This window comes from Dipteris shenzhenensis, chromosome 18 (assembly GCF_047967505.1).
Source record: "Dipteris shenzhenensis isolate YYH24624 ecotype China chromosome 18, Dip_SZ_1.0, whole genome shotgun sequence".
Lineage (NCBI taxonomy): Eukaryota > Viridiplantae > Streptophyta > Polypodiopsida > Gleicheniales > Dipteridaceae > Dipteris > Dipteris shenzhenensis.
Window position 1 is genome coordinate 38,256,488 of NC_141613.1, and position 15,880 is coordinate 38,272,367.

Consider the following 15,880-nt stretch of genomic DNA (forward strand, 5'->3'; position numbering starts at 1 on the left):
AATGGCTTGTATGAGTTACTCTGTGATTGTACTTTGTCTTGAAGGCCGAAGATGGTAATACATCTCCCCCCCCCCCCCCCCCCTCTCTCTCTCTCTTTCTCTCTCTCTCTCTCTCTCTCTCTCCGCGCGGCAACTTGTAGAGTGTAAGGAAAGGGCTTACGAACACTTACCACAAGCAGAACCAGTACATACTTCAGCAGCAGCAGTTTAGAAGGAGAGCTTTAACAATGAGATGAATGCATGCAACCTTGTATACGATGGCACTTGTAATAAGTTTTGAAAGGTTCATAGTTAGCATCCCAGCATTCGCTTTACGAGATGTTCCAGAACCTTGTGGCCATGTCTATAATTAATCCAGTTCATTTAAGATGGATTTTCCGATTACAATTCTTGAAATGACAACTGGCTCCCCAAATCGCTCGATAATTGCAAAATCCCACGCATTTGGAGATAAGGATTTTCCAACAGCTTCTCATTATTGCTCTGCATAACACATCCAATTATCAGGAATCACGATGTGAAAGTTACATGCCGTACACCAAAGGGAGATACCAAAGCAAAGTGAGCATTAAACAGGATCGATTCCAAACCTGCTGAGCTCTGAAAACTAGATTGTGAAGCACGCGCTGATATCTCTCAGGTTCTTCAGTCATCATTCTCTGTTCATGCATTTACAAGTTACGGACACAACTTACGGACAGAAATATGACAAGGTAACAGGTTAGAAGGACCCCTAGGCTGATCCCCTAGGCTGATCCGCGTAGACACAACTTTGAAAACTTGAAAGGAAGCATAGACCCCTGCGACTGAACGAGCCAAAAGGGAAAAGGAAGGGGTAGAGAGGAAGCGCAGTCATAGGTAGCCTGTAAGGATGTGCAGTGTCACAAACCTTCAAAAGAAAGGAAGCAGCGTAGTAAGCAACCCGAGCATCTAAATCATCCAGCAGGGACCTGACATAAAGAAGCATTCTCAGAAGTCACCATATTTCCAGTTTAAAAGGTAAACCATACGACTTGCAATCAGCAATCAGCAATCATCCATGTTGACAGTAGAAACTCCCATAATTACCTAATATGATATTATTCATGCTACATAATAAACAAGCATTCGACAGCCAACACAAACATTTGCTATGGGAGGGCAATAAGTTTGCTTTCATAAGCACAGATACACCAATAGCTTTCATATCCATGAATCTGTCCAGGGCCTTAAAAGTTGGAAAAAGGAAGAACTTTGGGATGCCTAATGCTCTTTTGAGCCACAAGCATACTGCAAATGCATGCAGTTACTGAATCAAGAGTTGTTGAAAGCCACAACCACAGCATCATATCAGAAGACCATCCTCATCATTGAAATCCTTAATATGAACAAGGCACACGAAAGCTTCATTTTTATCTATAGCAATTACACACCTGAAAAACTCTTCTCCACCGACTTCCTCAAATGCTGTCTTCTGGACTGAGCATTTCCCAATGAGGAGAATCAAAAGAGCTGCTCTTACATCAGAAGTACCACCAGGTGTACGGCCCCTGCCTCGGCTACCAACTGCCACACCTAATGCCATATCCTCGGCAGCTGCTCCAGCTAGCTGCAACAAAGGCCAATACAAGAGATCTGTAGGCATACTGCCAACCAGAACCTTAGGGGCTGCAGCTTGTCCTTTCAATAGCATTGCTGCCACAGAGCTTGATTTGGTAATCTGGTTCCAAGCACTACCTGGTGTAAAGGTTCTAATTCTTGTTTCATTCTCAGACTGCCTGTTGTCCCTCCTTTCAGAGTCCAAAAAAGAAGAAAATAGCCTTCCATTTGAGTCGAAATTACTTCCTAATCTATTGAATACCATTGTGTCCCTCAGATAAGGAGTTGAAGAAATTGACGTCCTTGCTGATGAAGGAAGCGTAACACAGAGATGAGAGAACATTACATTACACATCTGCAACACCATGCATTGAGTCATCAGTAAAACAAATGTTTTCGTTCTGAGGTCGCTTCATCAAATACAACACAACAACTTTGCTTGAGTGCCATAAGGAGCTAAGTTTTATCCATGATAGCAAGATAAACTCTATACATCGCTGATTAAGCTTTACTTCATTGAGCATCTTAGGAAAATAGAAATGAATGCTCAACTTCAATACACAACACAAACGATGTACATACAGGAATAAATCTCAGCCAAGCTTCACAGATTCAAACCATCTGAAAATGATATCTTCGAAAAAAATGGGGAACAAAAAATGGACATTCCCCCTGGCTCCAAAAAAGGGGACAAGGGGTGCCGGGAAGACAATGGTTGTTGGAGAGCCAGGGCTGCTCAGGGCTACATGAGAAATAGATTATTAGCACAAAGCATACCAATAGAAGCACAAAACTCCTGGACAGATTTCCTCTCGCAAAAGATCACAAGTAGACTTTGGGGCTGCACATTTATTTCGTGATGCCTAGGAGTTTCTATATGTCACGTTTGCAGCACAGTATAGCTTTAGCAAAGGTTCCATTGTTTTTGAGAAGTAAACCTTCAAACCTGCCATGGTGGTGCAGACAGATGACAAAAAAGGGTACAGAATAGAGTCATATGACGAGAAGAAAAGAACCTTGTTACAGTGTCCAAGGTCTTTCCTAATCCTTCTTGGTTTTTGTCGGATGTTTGGGGGGGTAGAATATATTTTTTGTGTTTCCCTGACTGAAGAGGAAAATAAAATAACAAAGCAGAGGGATTAGACAAGATATTATTATATGAATCGGGCCAACATTCTTCAAAGGAATTGAGAATCTTCAAATGGACGTATGCTTCGCTACAAATGTGCAACGTATTCAGACAATTTTAGCCATGAAAGGACGAGGATGATAAGTAGCTTGATGACTACAGTCTTTGGTATCGTTTGAAGTGTATCACAGTTGCACTCTCTCCCACCACCTATAAACAATAAGCTTGAATGTCATATTACACAAACGGGTCCAATCAGTGGAATAAGCTCTGTATATATGCTGTGGTCTCACTTACACAGGACATGGATTACCCTGAAAATAAGCTAAATAAACTTAAACAATTCCACAGCAGATTGAGCTGGTGATACATGAGGATTGGAGCTAAGTAATGAGATTAAGTTGGAGGTACAGAAGGTTACAACAAAGTAATGACTAAAGGAACTAACGCCAAAGAGTCTTTTGATGGAAAAAGTAACAACTACAGGAACTAACACCAAAGCACTGACTACAGGACAAAATTTTCCCTATTTGCAAATAGATACTTCGGCCCAGAATCTCTGGATGACAGCAGATCAAAATCTTTCATGGACTAAAGGGATTTGGCATAACCAATACACTTTCTACGACACCAAATGAGAAAAAATGTACATACCGATACATTCGAAAAAGGCTTGTGTTATTTGTTAACTTGGCTCCAGCCACTTGTTCTCTATCACAGCCAGTGTTCAGGACAGGTGTGACAGAAACTCGCAGAATGGAGAGTCAGTCCCAAAAAGTCCCTGTTGAAAGTAAGAAAATGTCTATCCAATTTTGTGGGAAAGGCAGGTATGCTTCCTACAGTTAGTAAAGCCAAGGAGATCTGCCAATTTACTCACGATATGAGTCTCTACACATATCTCGTCATTAACCACACAGTCCTACTCAAATTGATTATATTGATAAGCAATTGACCTGCATGTGGCCTGTGTACCATTAAACTGAGTATCTTCTTTCATATAGCCTAGGTACCCCAAAGAATTGCATACTACCCTCTTTCACAGATTATCTCCCAATGGCCTACAGATAATTTTTGAAGAGAGACATCCATAACTTAAGACGGATGCGACATTAAGCCATCAGCTATGTACTTAGCCACAAAAATTCAGAAAAAGAGAAGTCTTTGCTGAAGATATCCTGAACATCATAATAAAATTTCATCCACATTGTACATTAATGAGCTACATTCTGTGATCAAACTGCGTATTGGTGAATGAATGTCAACTGGCAAGAGGTGATGGACATTACCAATAATGGCAAGAAGTGAAATTTCAGACGAAGACAGGGTAAGAGCAGCTGATAGAATGAAGAGGGGAAAAGCACACGACGGTGCACTTGCAGAGACATGCAACCACGCATCAGTCAAAGGCACTCTATGTAAAAATGTGCATGGATGTGTACTGTCAGAAAGGTTACCTCCAGAATGTCTATGCGATCTTTATCATTAGCAGAAACAATTTGCCAAAATGCCCCATTCATTAAAGCAATAATTATATTTTCCCACTTTTCTGCTCCTGTATTCCTGTCTCCATCATGTCTTCGATCCCTTTCATACAAAGTATAACGTGCTGAATCACTGTCTATCGCTGTCTGCTGGCATTTCACTAGCAGCCGTTCCAGCACAAATATGAATCCCCTCCGGACAAAGGAATGCTTTGACTTCAATATCCCACATAGCAGCTGAACAGCTGAGCAGATGCTTGATGAGCTCGTGTCCTTGCTTTTTTCGGAGTCACTGCTTTCCCCACTTCTGAATAAACCAAACTGATATTGCAATGATTTAGCATCAGAGCTGTTGCTTTTTCTCATGCCACCCTGCATCACCTCTGCAGACAATAAGTCTGCCAACCACGAATAGCCCTGTATTCGGTACAATATTCTAGGAGAATGCAGAAGTGCATGCAAGGTCGCCCAAGCTTGTGAGACACTGTTTACATCCACAAACCTCGCCTGACGAGGAGAGCTACTCTGTACAGTAGCCATAGCTTCGTTGGCCATTGTCAAAGATATCAGATCTGTAAACTCTTCATCCGGATGTATAGAGGCAGCTACCAAAGCATCAATCATACCCGTCATCTCTTCCAGTAACTACACACAGAAAGACAAAATCCTTTGAGATCATTCACGACAAATATCCAAGAAAGAAACAGCAACATATGATGACATTTAGAACAAAAAAGTAGCATCACAAGTTTTGTAAGCGTACACCACCTGTGATCAAGGTAGTTACAAAAGAGAGAGAAAAGGGTGAAACAGAAAAGGGAAGGTTTTTGTGCCTACAAAGTACATTCAGGTACACGAAAGTCCCAAGTAGGTGTCACCTTTCCCATATAGAGACAAGAGGAACGGATCTAAGACAGGTACAGAGAGTAGGCACAAAAAATTACTTTGAGATTCCCAATCGCGGGCTGGACTAGGGCAACCACTACAAGCAGAAAGCAAACCATACTAGCAAGCATCTTCCCACATGTTAAAACAGTTCGTATAATGTCATTGTGTCTGTCAGTGATCCACAAAGTTTTAAACAGTTTGTATGATGTCATTGTGTCTGCCAATAGGCCATGAAAAGTTTATCAGGAATAAATCGAGATTTAAAGAAGTCATAACTTGAAATCATAGTATGTGTCATTGTGTAAACGCATCCTCACATACACACATACATTGATAGAGCGAAAACATACATTATGCATATCTGTACCATGACTATATGTATGTTTGTTTCCTCTGTGTATGTACCTCATACATATTAAATATACATATGTGTACATATAAGCACGTACATGCACATGTATGCATCCGTAGGTCCATATACACATAGCCATACACTTATTTGCAAATACACGCAAGCATGCATACAAAGAACAAACACAAAGTAAGCACATGCATTATATATCTGCATGCATAGAGGCCTCTATGTGTGTGTGTGTGCGCGCGCGCGTGCGCACCTACAGGATGGGTTCGGACCCATTTCTAGCCTCTTGTCTTACCCAAATCAGCCGTACAACACAAAGACCATCTGCTCAAGGCACATAGACGAGATCAAAATGCTCAGTCAAATTCCACCCAGAGTGTGATCATTAGCTATATAGCAGGGACTAGCAAACCCTAGGGGGGCAATGTAGCCGAGGCTCAAAGTGAGAGACACGACAGACTCGTCAACAGGTTGATGTACAGATTAGACTCAAGGATCTTCCGACGACACTAGCACTTGTTTGACACAAGGCCACAGATAGGAGACCACAACGGACCACACAATAATCATTGCCAACGCTCTAACACGGGTTTTATGCCACTGCAGCCTCATACATCATTGGGATCTTTGTGGACTAGTTCCCTCCGCCAACACCCGGAGGACCACCAAACTGATGCCACCCCACACCTTCCATCCTCTTTTTCGTACTAGTGTTTCTATGTTTATGTTGCACTTGTCTTGGATGTAGATGCCTGTTAGAGGCTCCGCCCATTCAGCTCATTGTATCTTGTTTTTTCAATCTCATAGATGTTAGAAACATGGTGAGAGTGAGAGAGAGATAGGCTAGGGAGTGAAGAAGTGATACTCAAATGAAGAGACGATAGAAAGGCTTTCATTCATTCATCAAGTATGACATGACAAGTGCATATGGGATAATACCATAGTGACACGTGGCACTCACTCATGAACAGGTACTAGATCTCCTAGTACTACACACCAACACATCACATCTCACACACACTCTTTTGGCTATGATATCTCCAACACCCCCCTTTAGAGCACAGAGTGTGAGACCCAACACGCAAGGAGGAGACCGGTCCCCCCTCCACCGCAATACTGCAAAGAGCAAGTCCGACTATCCAACACCTCCTGTGTGATAGTGACTTCTCAGTCAACTTCCGACTGGCAAGGGTAAACCATCACTCCCCATTACTCTCAATTGGGTGGTCAATACCATCATACCAAAGTAAAAAACAATACATTCATTTTTGGGCGACAACCCAAGGCTGAGTACCTCTTATTGACTCCAAATACATTGAATTTAGTGGGACAACTCAAGGCTAAGAACCTTTACTGACCACAACACAAAAACACATAGAACTAAGCATCATCTACCACCTCAAAGAGGGATATCTTGCTGTTCAAGTCCAGTAGATATGGCACAAATATTCTCGAGCTTGTCCATGGTCTCTCCTTGGCTGAAGTAGTGAGGTCAAGTTGATGAAGCAGTTTGTTAGCCAACCTCACACAAATAAGTGCCACTGCTTTGTCATTCTGTTCATGCCTAGCTGAGAGTGGTGCTGATGTGTCTTCACCACGAGAACGAGGCTCCATAGTATCAAACTGAGGTAATAAAACCAGCAAGCTGAAATGGATAACCAGCAAATGAAGAGGCTGGTCTAGGGCTCTGAAATGGATCAGCACCTTGAGAAATGCTGGAATAAACGTGTCCAGCAGTTAATGGAAACCTCGGAGACACCAAAATGCAAACCCTAATGGAAAAGCTGCAAGAATACGCCTCGAAATGCAGAACTGAATGAACCCGAATCAAAGAGTAGCAAGTAGATGCCTTAATGGGCTGCCACGTGGCATGCCCATGCAAAACGTTTTTGGAAAGGATTACCTTGGAAAGACCTCGGTTGGCTGACGCGCGACAGGGGCACAGGGTCACGGGCTGGCTGGGGTCAACAAAACGTACGGCAAAGCATGCAATAGCTGACGGGCTTGGCGAAGGGATCTCACGGGGGTTTCTCGAAGCCTACAACGATGGATACCAGCAATCGTACGGCTATACAGGGGTGTTCATGATGGTTGACGAACGGCTGTATGGAGCATTGGAGTCCTTGGTGGTATGGCCTAGTACAGTTGCTGGTACGGAAAGCACATTTGGGTGGTACGGATTACCAGAACGAGCAGCTAGCACCTGTACAGGACTGTTTGGAACAGTCCGTACAAGCGTACGGGACTGTACGTAGCAGTTCATATAGGTGCACAGATGCAAGTATTGCAGGCTAATACAACAGCTGGTACGATCAGATCACTCCCTTTGATCCACGTTGGCGTAGCTTTGTACGGCTGAATACAATTACCGTCAGCTGCTATGTACGGATGACGTACACTTGTGGAAGGGACAAGGAGTTGTACGTAGACCGGTGACCAGATAGGTGTATGGGATGCTTGTAGTTGCCTTAGGCTGTGTGCATGGGCAAGTGAGTCAAGTTGGTACACATTGTTACCTATGTGGCAGCGTGGATGGAAAGCTTCCCGAGTGTATGCTTTAGCTCCTGAATGAGCTTGGTTAAGCTCCTAGCTGGTAAAGGGTTCACCCATCCCTTCTCGTGAATTGCCCGTGAGAATTGGGCCGTGTTTTTTAAGAGACTTGCTTGGCAGGACGATTACAATGAATGCTTTCAGAGGTCGTTTATGCTTCTGAGCACCGTGGGCAGTTCAATTATGCTTACACCCGTTGTTTGGGTATTCCAGTGAGTCAGGGGCACTTGTGATTTGTCTGGGGAGCGTGTGGCCTTGTGTGGGAAACACTGTCGGGTTAAATGCATGTGTTTGCACTGACAATGGATGCCTATGGTCACATGGGTGTGAGAGCAGAGCCCCGCAGGGCTAATGTGTAAAGGTATTGATGCCTACCGAGAAAGGGAAGGGTGCTAAATGCAAGCGGCCTCAAATTCATTGTGTATCCTCTTTGCTGGCTTTGGCTAGTAATATGTTCCGTGTGTGAATATGTTTTTGGTTTCTCCAGGAGATGGGTCACATGCAAGAAAGGGTTACTAGGCAGACGGCACATCTTTCGTACAGCCTCATTGCTGAGTAGGCAAGGGTCGGGAATCCATGCTTGGAATGGGAAGTGTCCCTGAAACCCGAAGAGGGATAGTACAAGTGTGACTACCATAGGGTTTGGTGTATTGTGATGCTAGATCTCTTTGGGAAACAAGTTATTGTATCAGGATATGTGCGACCCATAGAGTGAGAGACTATTGGTCAGGGCAGTCCTGGACAGTGAAGAAAGCTTGTGTATACTTTCTTTCCATGCTTTGAGCAAAGGGATGGCTAATTGGGCACTAGTGACAGCTGTGGGGAACTGAGTGGCTGAGTGGGCTGCTAGTAACAGTTCCAGGCTGATTGCAGTCAATCTGAAATAGAGATGGATTCTTATTGCCAGGTTTAGTGAGAACGGTGAGCAGTCAGGGCTATGCAGGGATGTGGATGCCCATTGGGATGAGGAATGCCCCAATTGTAAGAAAGAGTGTATCCTTTATGTAGCCTGGATTTCAGGGCCTCTCACTTAATTAAAGAAATACCGAAAGGGGCGCCAAGGTTTGGGGCCAATCTGTGTCTTTGTCTTGGTGCGGGAGCACTCTAGCTGCCAATCTGCTGGTAATACTTTTGCTGAATTGTTGATGTAACAGTGTTGACTGGTTACTTGTTAGTTTTACTGCCCTTTGATTTATTTAAGGCCGGTTTCATGGTTCCGTAGCCGGGACATCACCAACTTTCAAGGGGGTGAGTCCGTGGTTGCTTTGGTGAGGAGACATCACAGTCTTCTTTAAGGAGGTGAGGCTGTGGTTGTCTCTGGTTCAAGCAAGACATCACCGTCTTCTTGAAGGAGGTGAGGCTGTGGTTGTCTCTGGTTCAAGCATTGCTTGCTGTATTTTGAATTGCAGCAAGGAGAATTCAGCAAGTATGTCACACAATGATGAGGATTGGGATTGGGATAGCGGACAGGAGTCCTCCCAAGATGGGCAATCTTTGTTTGAGGGAGTTTCTCTTGATGATGATCAGAATGCCGATAGGCAGCCTTATGGACCTATGCCATTGAATGGACAGCCCCCTCTCACCAACTCTCTTTGGTCTCTTTATCGATGAATTGAAAGATTGGATGAGAAAGCACAGCAAAGAAGGAGTCTCAATTGCAGGGTATGCCCTATTACTACTCATTTATGCAAATGATGTAATCTTCTTCACAAAAAGCAAAAGGGACAGGCAAAAACACCTGGAGACACTAAGAAATTTATGCAAATACTCAAGTATGCAGGTCAACATAGCCAAGACAAGATCTCTCTCACTGTGGTGTGGAGGTTGTAGTCTCCTTGACCTCACTATGGATTAGTAAGGAGAGAAGACGTGACACTGTTGTGCAAGGGATGCAAAGACCACACGCGACATTGTGGATTAGTAGGGAGAGAAGACGCAACACTGTTGTGCAAGGGATGCAAAGACCACACGCAACACCGAGAGTGACCAGAGCACACCCTATCAAGGTCCGGTCTATCTCAGCTCCCCTTAGAGAAGGCCGCTAGAGACGAGGTGTCACTCTTGACATAGCCCATCAGATACAGCCCTCATGTCAACTATCTCCTCTTCCCCAGCTCCACTATGTCCTGAACCTGACTCACATGCATAGACTCTATGCAAAAACCAGAAAATGTACTTTTATGGCAGAAGAGGTCGAATACTTGGGCACATTGTGAGCACAAATGGCATTTGAGTGGAACCCGCAAAGGTGAAATGTGTGACTCGTGAGAATGGCCACAGCCACAAAATGCCACCCAGCTGTACGGTTTTTTTTGGTCTTGCCTCCTCCTACAGATGATTTATGTGGAAATTTGCCAAAAGGGTAGATCCTCTTCCGGACCTCTTAAAGGAGGATGTCTTTTTGTGGTGAAAAGAAGTGCAACTCAGTTTTGAAGACCTGACATTTGCACGCACTCATGCCCCTGTGGTAGTATGCCCTGATTTCGAGGCAAATGCTAGTGGCAAAGGCTTGGGAGCTGGGGTTCTGAGGCAAGAGCTTGGAGTAATAGCTTTTGAAAGCAAAAAAATTAATGCCAAATAGCTCACCTACCATGTTCATAGGCAAGAAGATCAGAGAGGCGACATGCATTTTTCTCAACACCAGCTACCTATACTGTGAGTTGGAACGAAGCAAATTTTGTTCTGTAACCACAACCACCCATTATGGCAAGATGATAATTGGCATGAGCTCCTGCAATTCTGAAACGATGGCTGCTTCTTTAAATTCTGCATGTACTCTTCTTGAATGCCATGTATCCAATCCTGGTAAATGGTAGAAACTGCAGACAATGTGCAAGTCCACATTCTGGACAAGGCATCTACAACCACATTTTCTTTCCCCTTGTTGTACTCAATGTAAAAATCATAGGACTGCACTAAAGCCAACCATCCTTTTTGATTGGCTGGCAATTTGGGCTATGTGAGGAAACATTGAGTGTTCTTTGATCAGTTTTGACTTTGATTTTGCTCTCATACAATAGTGATGCCACTTTTGGAAGGCATGTAGGATGCCCAACGTTCCCTGGTCCAGTGCCATAGGAGTTCGTAGAGGAGGAGGCAGTGGAGGCTTTGAAGAGGGTGATAGCCTAAGTATGATGACGACGGCAACACATTTAGGGAGGGAGATTTTGGGTATTCTAAGTTCTTCATGATCCAATAGTTACTCTTAGATGAAGGTGGTGATGAGGATGAGGAAGAAAATGGCTTGATCATGATCACGATCTAGAGACCAGTACATGGTGAGGATTGAGCATCATGATTCATGGGTCATGGCACATGCATGTATTCCTACAATCTATTTAGGAGGAGATCATATATTATATGTAATGTGCATGCAGCATGATGCAATTTAAACTTTATTATTATGACTAGTATTGTCTTATAAGTCATGGAGTAAACTGTACATGTACATGTCATTGGATTCATGAACCTATGATACTTTTTAAGTTGATTTCCCCTCCCCGTGAAAACAAAATATAATGCCTCTTACACCTCTAAAATTTAAGGGTCTTTAGAGTCTCGCACTGTACGTACCTCACACCTAATGCCTCTTATGCCTCTTTCCACTATGGGCTTATGGCTTACAAGCTCCATGTTAAGCATATTCGGGATTGATGAGCACTTTAAAGCAAAGGATTTATATCTACCCTAGGTGGTTAAGGCCATAAAGATGTGAATCGAATACAAAAATCGATGTGCTAGACTAAGAATTTGCAATACCCCCTCTTGTAGAAACACTCAAAGAAATGGTTCATGAGCTCTAACCTTCTAGTAAAAGGTGACAAAATATGAAGAGGGGAGAGGAGAAGAGAAGTGATGAGAAGAGAGGGCACAGCTAGAGAGCATGTTGGAGATATCATAGCCAAAGAGTGTGTTGGTGTGAAGTGTTGGTGTGTACTACTAGGTAATCTAGTACTAGTCTATGTGTGTGAGTCTTGTGTGAGTGCCACGTGTCATCATGAGTCTTATCCCATATGCACTAGGTGCTAGTGTGTGCCACAGCCTGCCGCCGCCTCCTTCACAGCTGCTGCCTTCCTTCGAGCCATTTCGGAGCACTAGGCAGTCTATTCCTTGCAAGTCGGCACAGTTTTCAAGGCCTGACAGCACGTGTGAAGGTTTTCGTCACCAAAAATCAGCCTTTCTGAGTTGCTGCAGCAAAGCCGACCACTTGTGCACATCGTTTGCAGAAGTTCGAGGTCATTGAAGGCACTTTCAAGCCATTCCGAGGCTGCTGCTGCATAGCCGCCTCTATTCAGGTCTGTTAGGAGCAGCACGTGGTGGAAATTTGAGCCATTTCAGAGCATCTTCATCCCCGTTTTAGGGTTTCCAAACTACTGTAGCAGAGAGCAGCCCATCCACGCGCGCTGGTTGCAGATTTTCAAGCTGTTTGGAGGCGTAATTCTTAGCCAATGCTTGACCCGATTGATTATCACAGTACACTGTAGTTGGCTTTGATTCATCAAAGTAGTCTGTTTCTAACAAAAGTCTTTTGAGCCATATAACCTCACATGTACCTGTAGTGAGTGCTCTATATATTGCTTTTTCTACTAGCTAATATCCTCTGGATTTGTCTCTGATCGTGCATTCATCTCCATCAAAGATAACTCAATAGTTCTATTCCGTCATTCGACCAACTGATAAGAGGTTCTTGCTGAGTTTCAGAACATAGAGTACATCTTTCACCAATACTTTCGTACCTAGTGGAAGGTCGCATAATTCCCAAGTGTTATTCTCATATAAAGCTTCCAATTCTTCATTTCCGTCATTTGACCAATTGATAAGAGATTCTTGCTAAGTTTCGGAACATAGAGTACATCTTTCACCAATCCTTTCGTACCAATGAAATTGTTCATAGGGACAATACATTTTCCTTGAACTGGATTCGATGTGTTAGCTGCTGTGTAGATAACATTCTTCTATTCTTCTAATGATTTCATCTCTGTGAACCATTCCTGATGCTTTGCTCATATGAGATGATGCACCGCTGTCGGTGTACCAAGGATCCTGATCTGGTTGATCGACTTAATAATTGAATTCTCCTTTTGAATTGCAATCTATGTCAAGACACACTGTTTCAATCTTTTGCATATCCTCCATGTACCAAGGATCTAATCTGGTTGATCGACTTGATAACTGAATTTCTCTTTTGAATTGCAATCTATATCAAGATACATTGTTTCAATCTTCTACAGAACCAAGTTCTCAGATTCATTATTGCTGATTGACCGCCTTGGTCATACTGCTTCTTGCGGCAATCTCTTTCATAGTGTCCAAACTTATGACAGTAGTTGCACTGAATGTTTGACACGGTGGATGCATTTCCTCGTCCTTGGAATCTTCCTCGATTAGAATGATTTTCTCTTTGCTGATGCTGATGCTGATGTTGCTAAGGATGATATTGATGCTGATTCTAACTTTGATGCTGACTTTGTTGATGATGACCACTTCGCTGGAATGATCTGTCTCTGTCTCTGTCTCTGTCTCTGCCTCTGCCTCTGCTTCTATCTAAAGCTGTGAATGCTTGATCATTGGAATGACCTTTGCATGCGTGAATGGCTTGCGTCCTAAGTTCTTCACCAACTAAAACTGACTAGATTTCCTCCAATGCTGAAATATGGCATTGGATGGCAATAATCTAAACTAGATTCTCATATCCTTCTCCTAGTCCATTCAGGATGACATGAACCATTTCTTCCGAATTCATAGTCTCTCCTGCTGCGAGTTGATTGTTGTAATCTTTGATCCTCAATACGTAAGCATGATCGGTTTCACTGCTGTTATGGAAACTCTAGTTTATCTGGTTTCTTAGTGTGAGAATCCTGGAAGTGTTCTTAGACTCATAGAGAGCTGTGAACATATCCCATGCTTCTTTTAATGTCTTGACTGTGTTCAGCTGTCCTAGCATGACATCTTGCACATTTTGCTTGATCAGACGATATGCATACTTGTCTTTCTTATCCCATTCTGCATGTGCTTGTGCAATGGCAAGATCTGCTCAAGTGCGAGTACTGTTGGAGTAGCTGTAGATCCTGCTGCTGGTGCTATGACAACAGGTGGAGTAGACCTACTGCTGGTTGGATCGTCCAATGGTCTCGGTGTAGATCCATCGACATACTCCCATTTGTCTTGAAGTACAAGAATGGTCTCCATTCAATATTTCCATGTGCCGTAATTGGAGTTGTCTAGCTTAGCAAATGCCTCCAAATTGAGGTTACTAGTCGTAGACATGATAAAAGAAATGTACTCAAAGTGTCTGTGAAATCATTGTTTGAATCAACTGCAAAACACTGACTGTATCAAGTGAAATATGAACTGTCGGTGAAAATAGATTTGCAATATATAATCAAATCTGTTACAAGGCTTGTGGCAAATGATGCCGGGAATAGCCAAGAGGCCTTACAAGGCTTGAAATAATGTGCACAATGCCGAAAAATAGCCAAATAGGCTTTACAATGATGGGCATGTGTGTGAAAAATCAAATCATGTGCCATCTGCCCACTGAACAATTGGTCAATGTCTCCGAAGTCTAGTCACTGAACTGTGGAACGTCCGGTTTCAGGTAATGTGATGATGTGAAACCACATGTGAGCATTGGGACTGATTCCGAGTAGAACTATTTACTAAATTGTCACCTAAACTAATAGAAAGAACAGAAATATACAGGGGTAGGGTTAGAAACACTCTCACAAGAGAGGGCATGGACTTGCAGCTCCATGGGCTGGCTAGCCATTGCTAGGGAAAATCCTTCTTGGGATTGGATCAATCACCAAAGAGAGCAAACGCCAATTTGTATTATGATCAAAAGGTACTTGAAAGTACAGCTAAAGCCCCTTTCATATTATGGGAAAGTGGGCCGGTAACAATAGATGCTTATGGGATAACTCCCAAGAGCCGTCACGTGGCATTACCTGATTTAAAGTAGCATTTACAAAAGAAAGTAGTAGTTTTCCTCTAAAATAGAGCTAACTACTAAGCTGGAAGTAACTATTGTTACAATCCCCTCCTGCTTACAGAAATTTTTCCCTAAAAATGAATACAAATGGTGCAACTGAAAATGAAAAGAAGGGTAGGAATATTCCAGCCTGGTACGAGCAAGTAGGCATAAACTCAATTCATGAGATGTGGATGCTCCTACAAAATGTTTATTTCTGAGTACCTTGTCTCTATAGCCCAAGATCTTTTCTGGAATATACTCAATTTGGCCTGATTCATCCATGGGAGGTAAATCTGCTGCAAGTGGAATGGATGGGCCCACATACCTCTTGAGTAGAGAAACATGAAATACATTATGAATCTTGGCTCTGGCTGGCAAGCTGAGTTTATAGGCTAAGTCTCCGACCTTCTTAAGGATCTGAAATGGGCCGTAGAACCTGTGAGCTAACTTAGTGTTAGTGTTGCCCCTTAAAGAAGCATATCTATGAGGGTGCAGCCTGAGATAAACCCAATCTCCCTCCTCAAATTCCACATGCCTCCTCTTCTTATCTGCATTTTCCTTCATCCTAGCTTGTGCTTTGAGAAGGTTATCCTTGGCCAGCTGTAGGGTGGCTTGCATTCTATCCACTTCATCCTTTGCATGCTCATTTAACAAAATCTGATCTTTGATGGTGGAGGATAACTGAACTTGGCACCCATGTATCGGTAACTGTGGTTACCTTGGTACCGGCCATGGTATCATCATATATGCGTGCATATGTCATGGCCTCCTGCAACGTTGTGCACTTGTTGTTCTTTATCTGCAACTTGTAGGAGTCTGGCAAACCATCCACGAAGAAACCTAACAAGGTCACTGGATCCATTTTAGTGGCCCTGGTTTGCAGATCCCTAAATCTTTGAAGATAAACTTCAAAGGTCAAG

At 43.2% G+C, this 15,880-nt stretch overlaps 1 protein-coding gene across 4 annotated transcripts in view; it reads right to left on the reverse strand.

The window, feature by feature from the left end:
* The window catches only part of LOC147891199 (uncharacterized), a 94,221-nt gene that overhangs the window by 17,202 nt on the left and 61,139 nt on the right, over nt 1-15,880 (reverse strand). For 3 of the 4 annotated variants that reach the window (XM_087389258.1, XM_087389259.1, XM_087389260.1), the window contains exons 13-17: nt 4,162-4,833; nt 1,413-1,933; nt 890-950; nt 591-659; nt 171-483 (exon numbers count right to left, since the gene is read on the reverse strand). In XM_087389258.1, the coding sequence (XP_087245384.1) occupies nt 382-483; nt 591-659; nt 890-950; nt 1,413-1,933; nt 4,162-4,833 (1,425 nt within the window). In that variant the 3' untranslated portion in view covers nt 171-381. The remainder of the gene's footprint in view (nt 1-170; nt 484-590; nt 660-889; nt 951-1,412; nt 1,934-4,161; nt 4,834-15,880) is intronic. The other variant, XM_087389261.1, reaches the window with a different exon arrangement.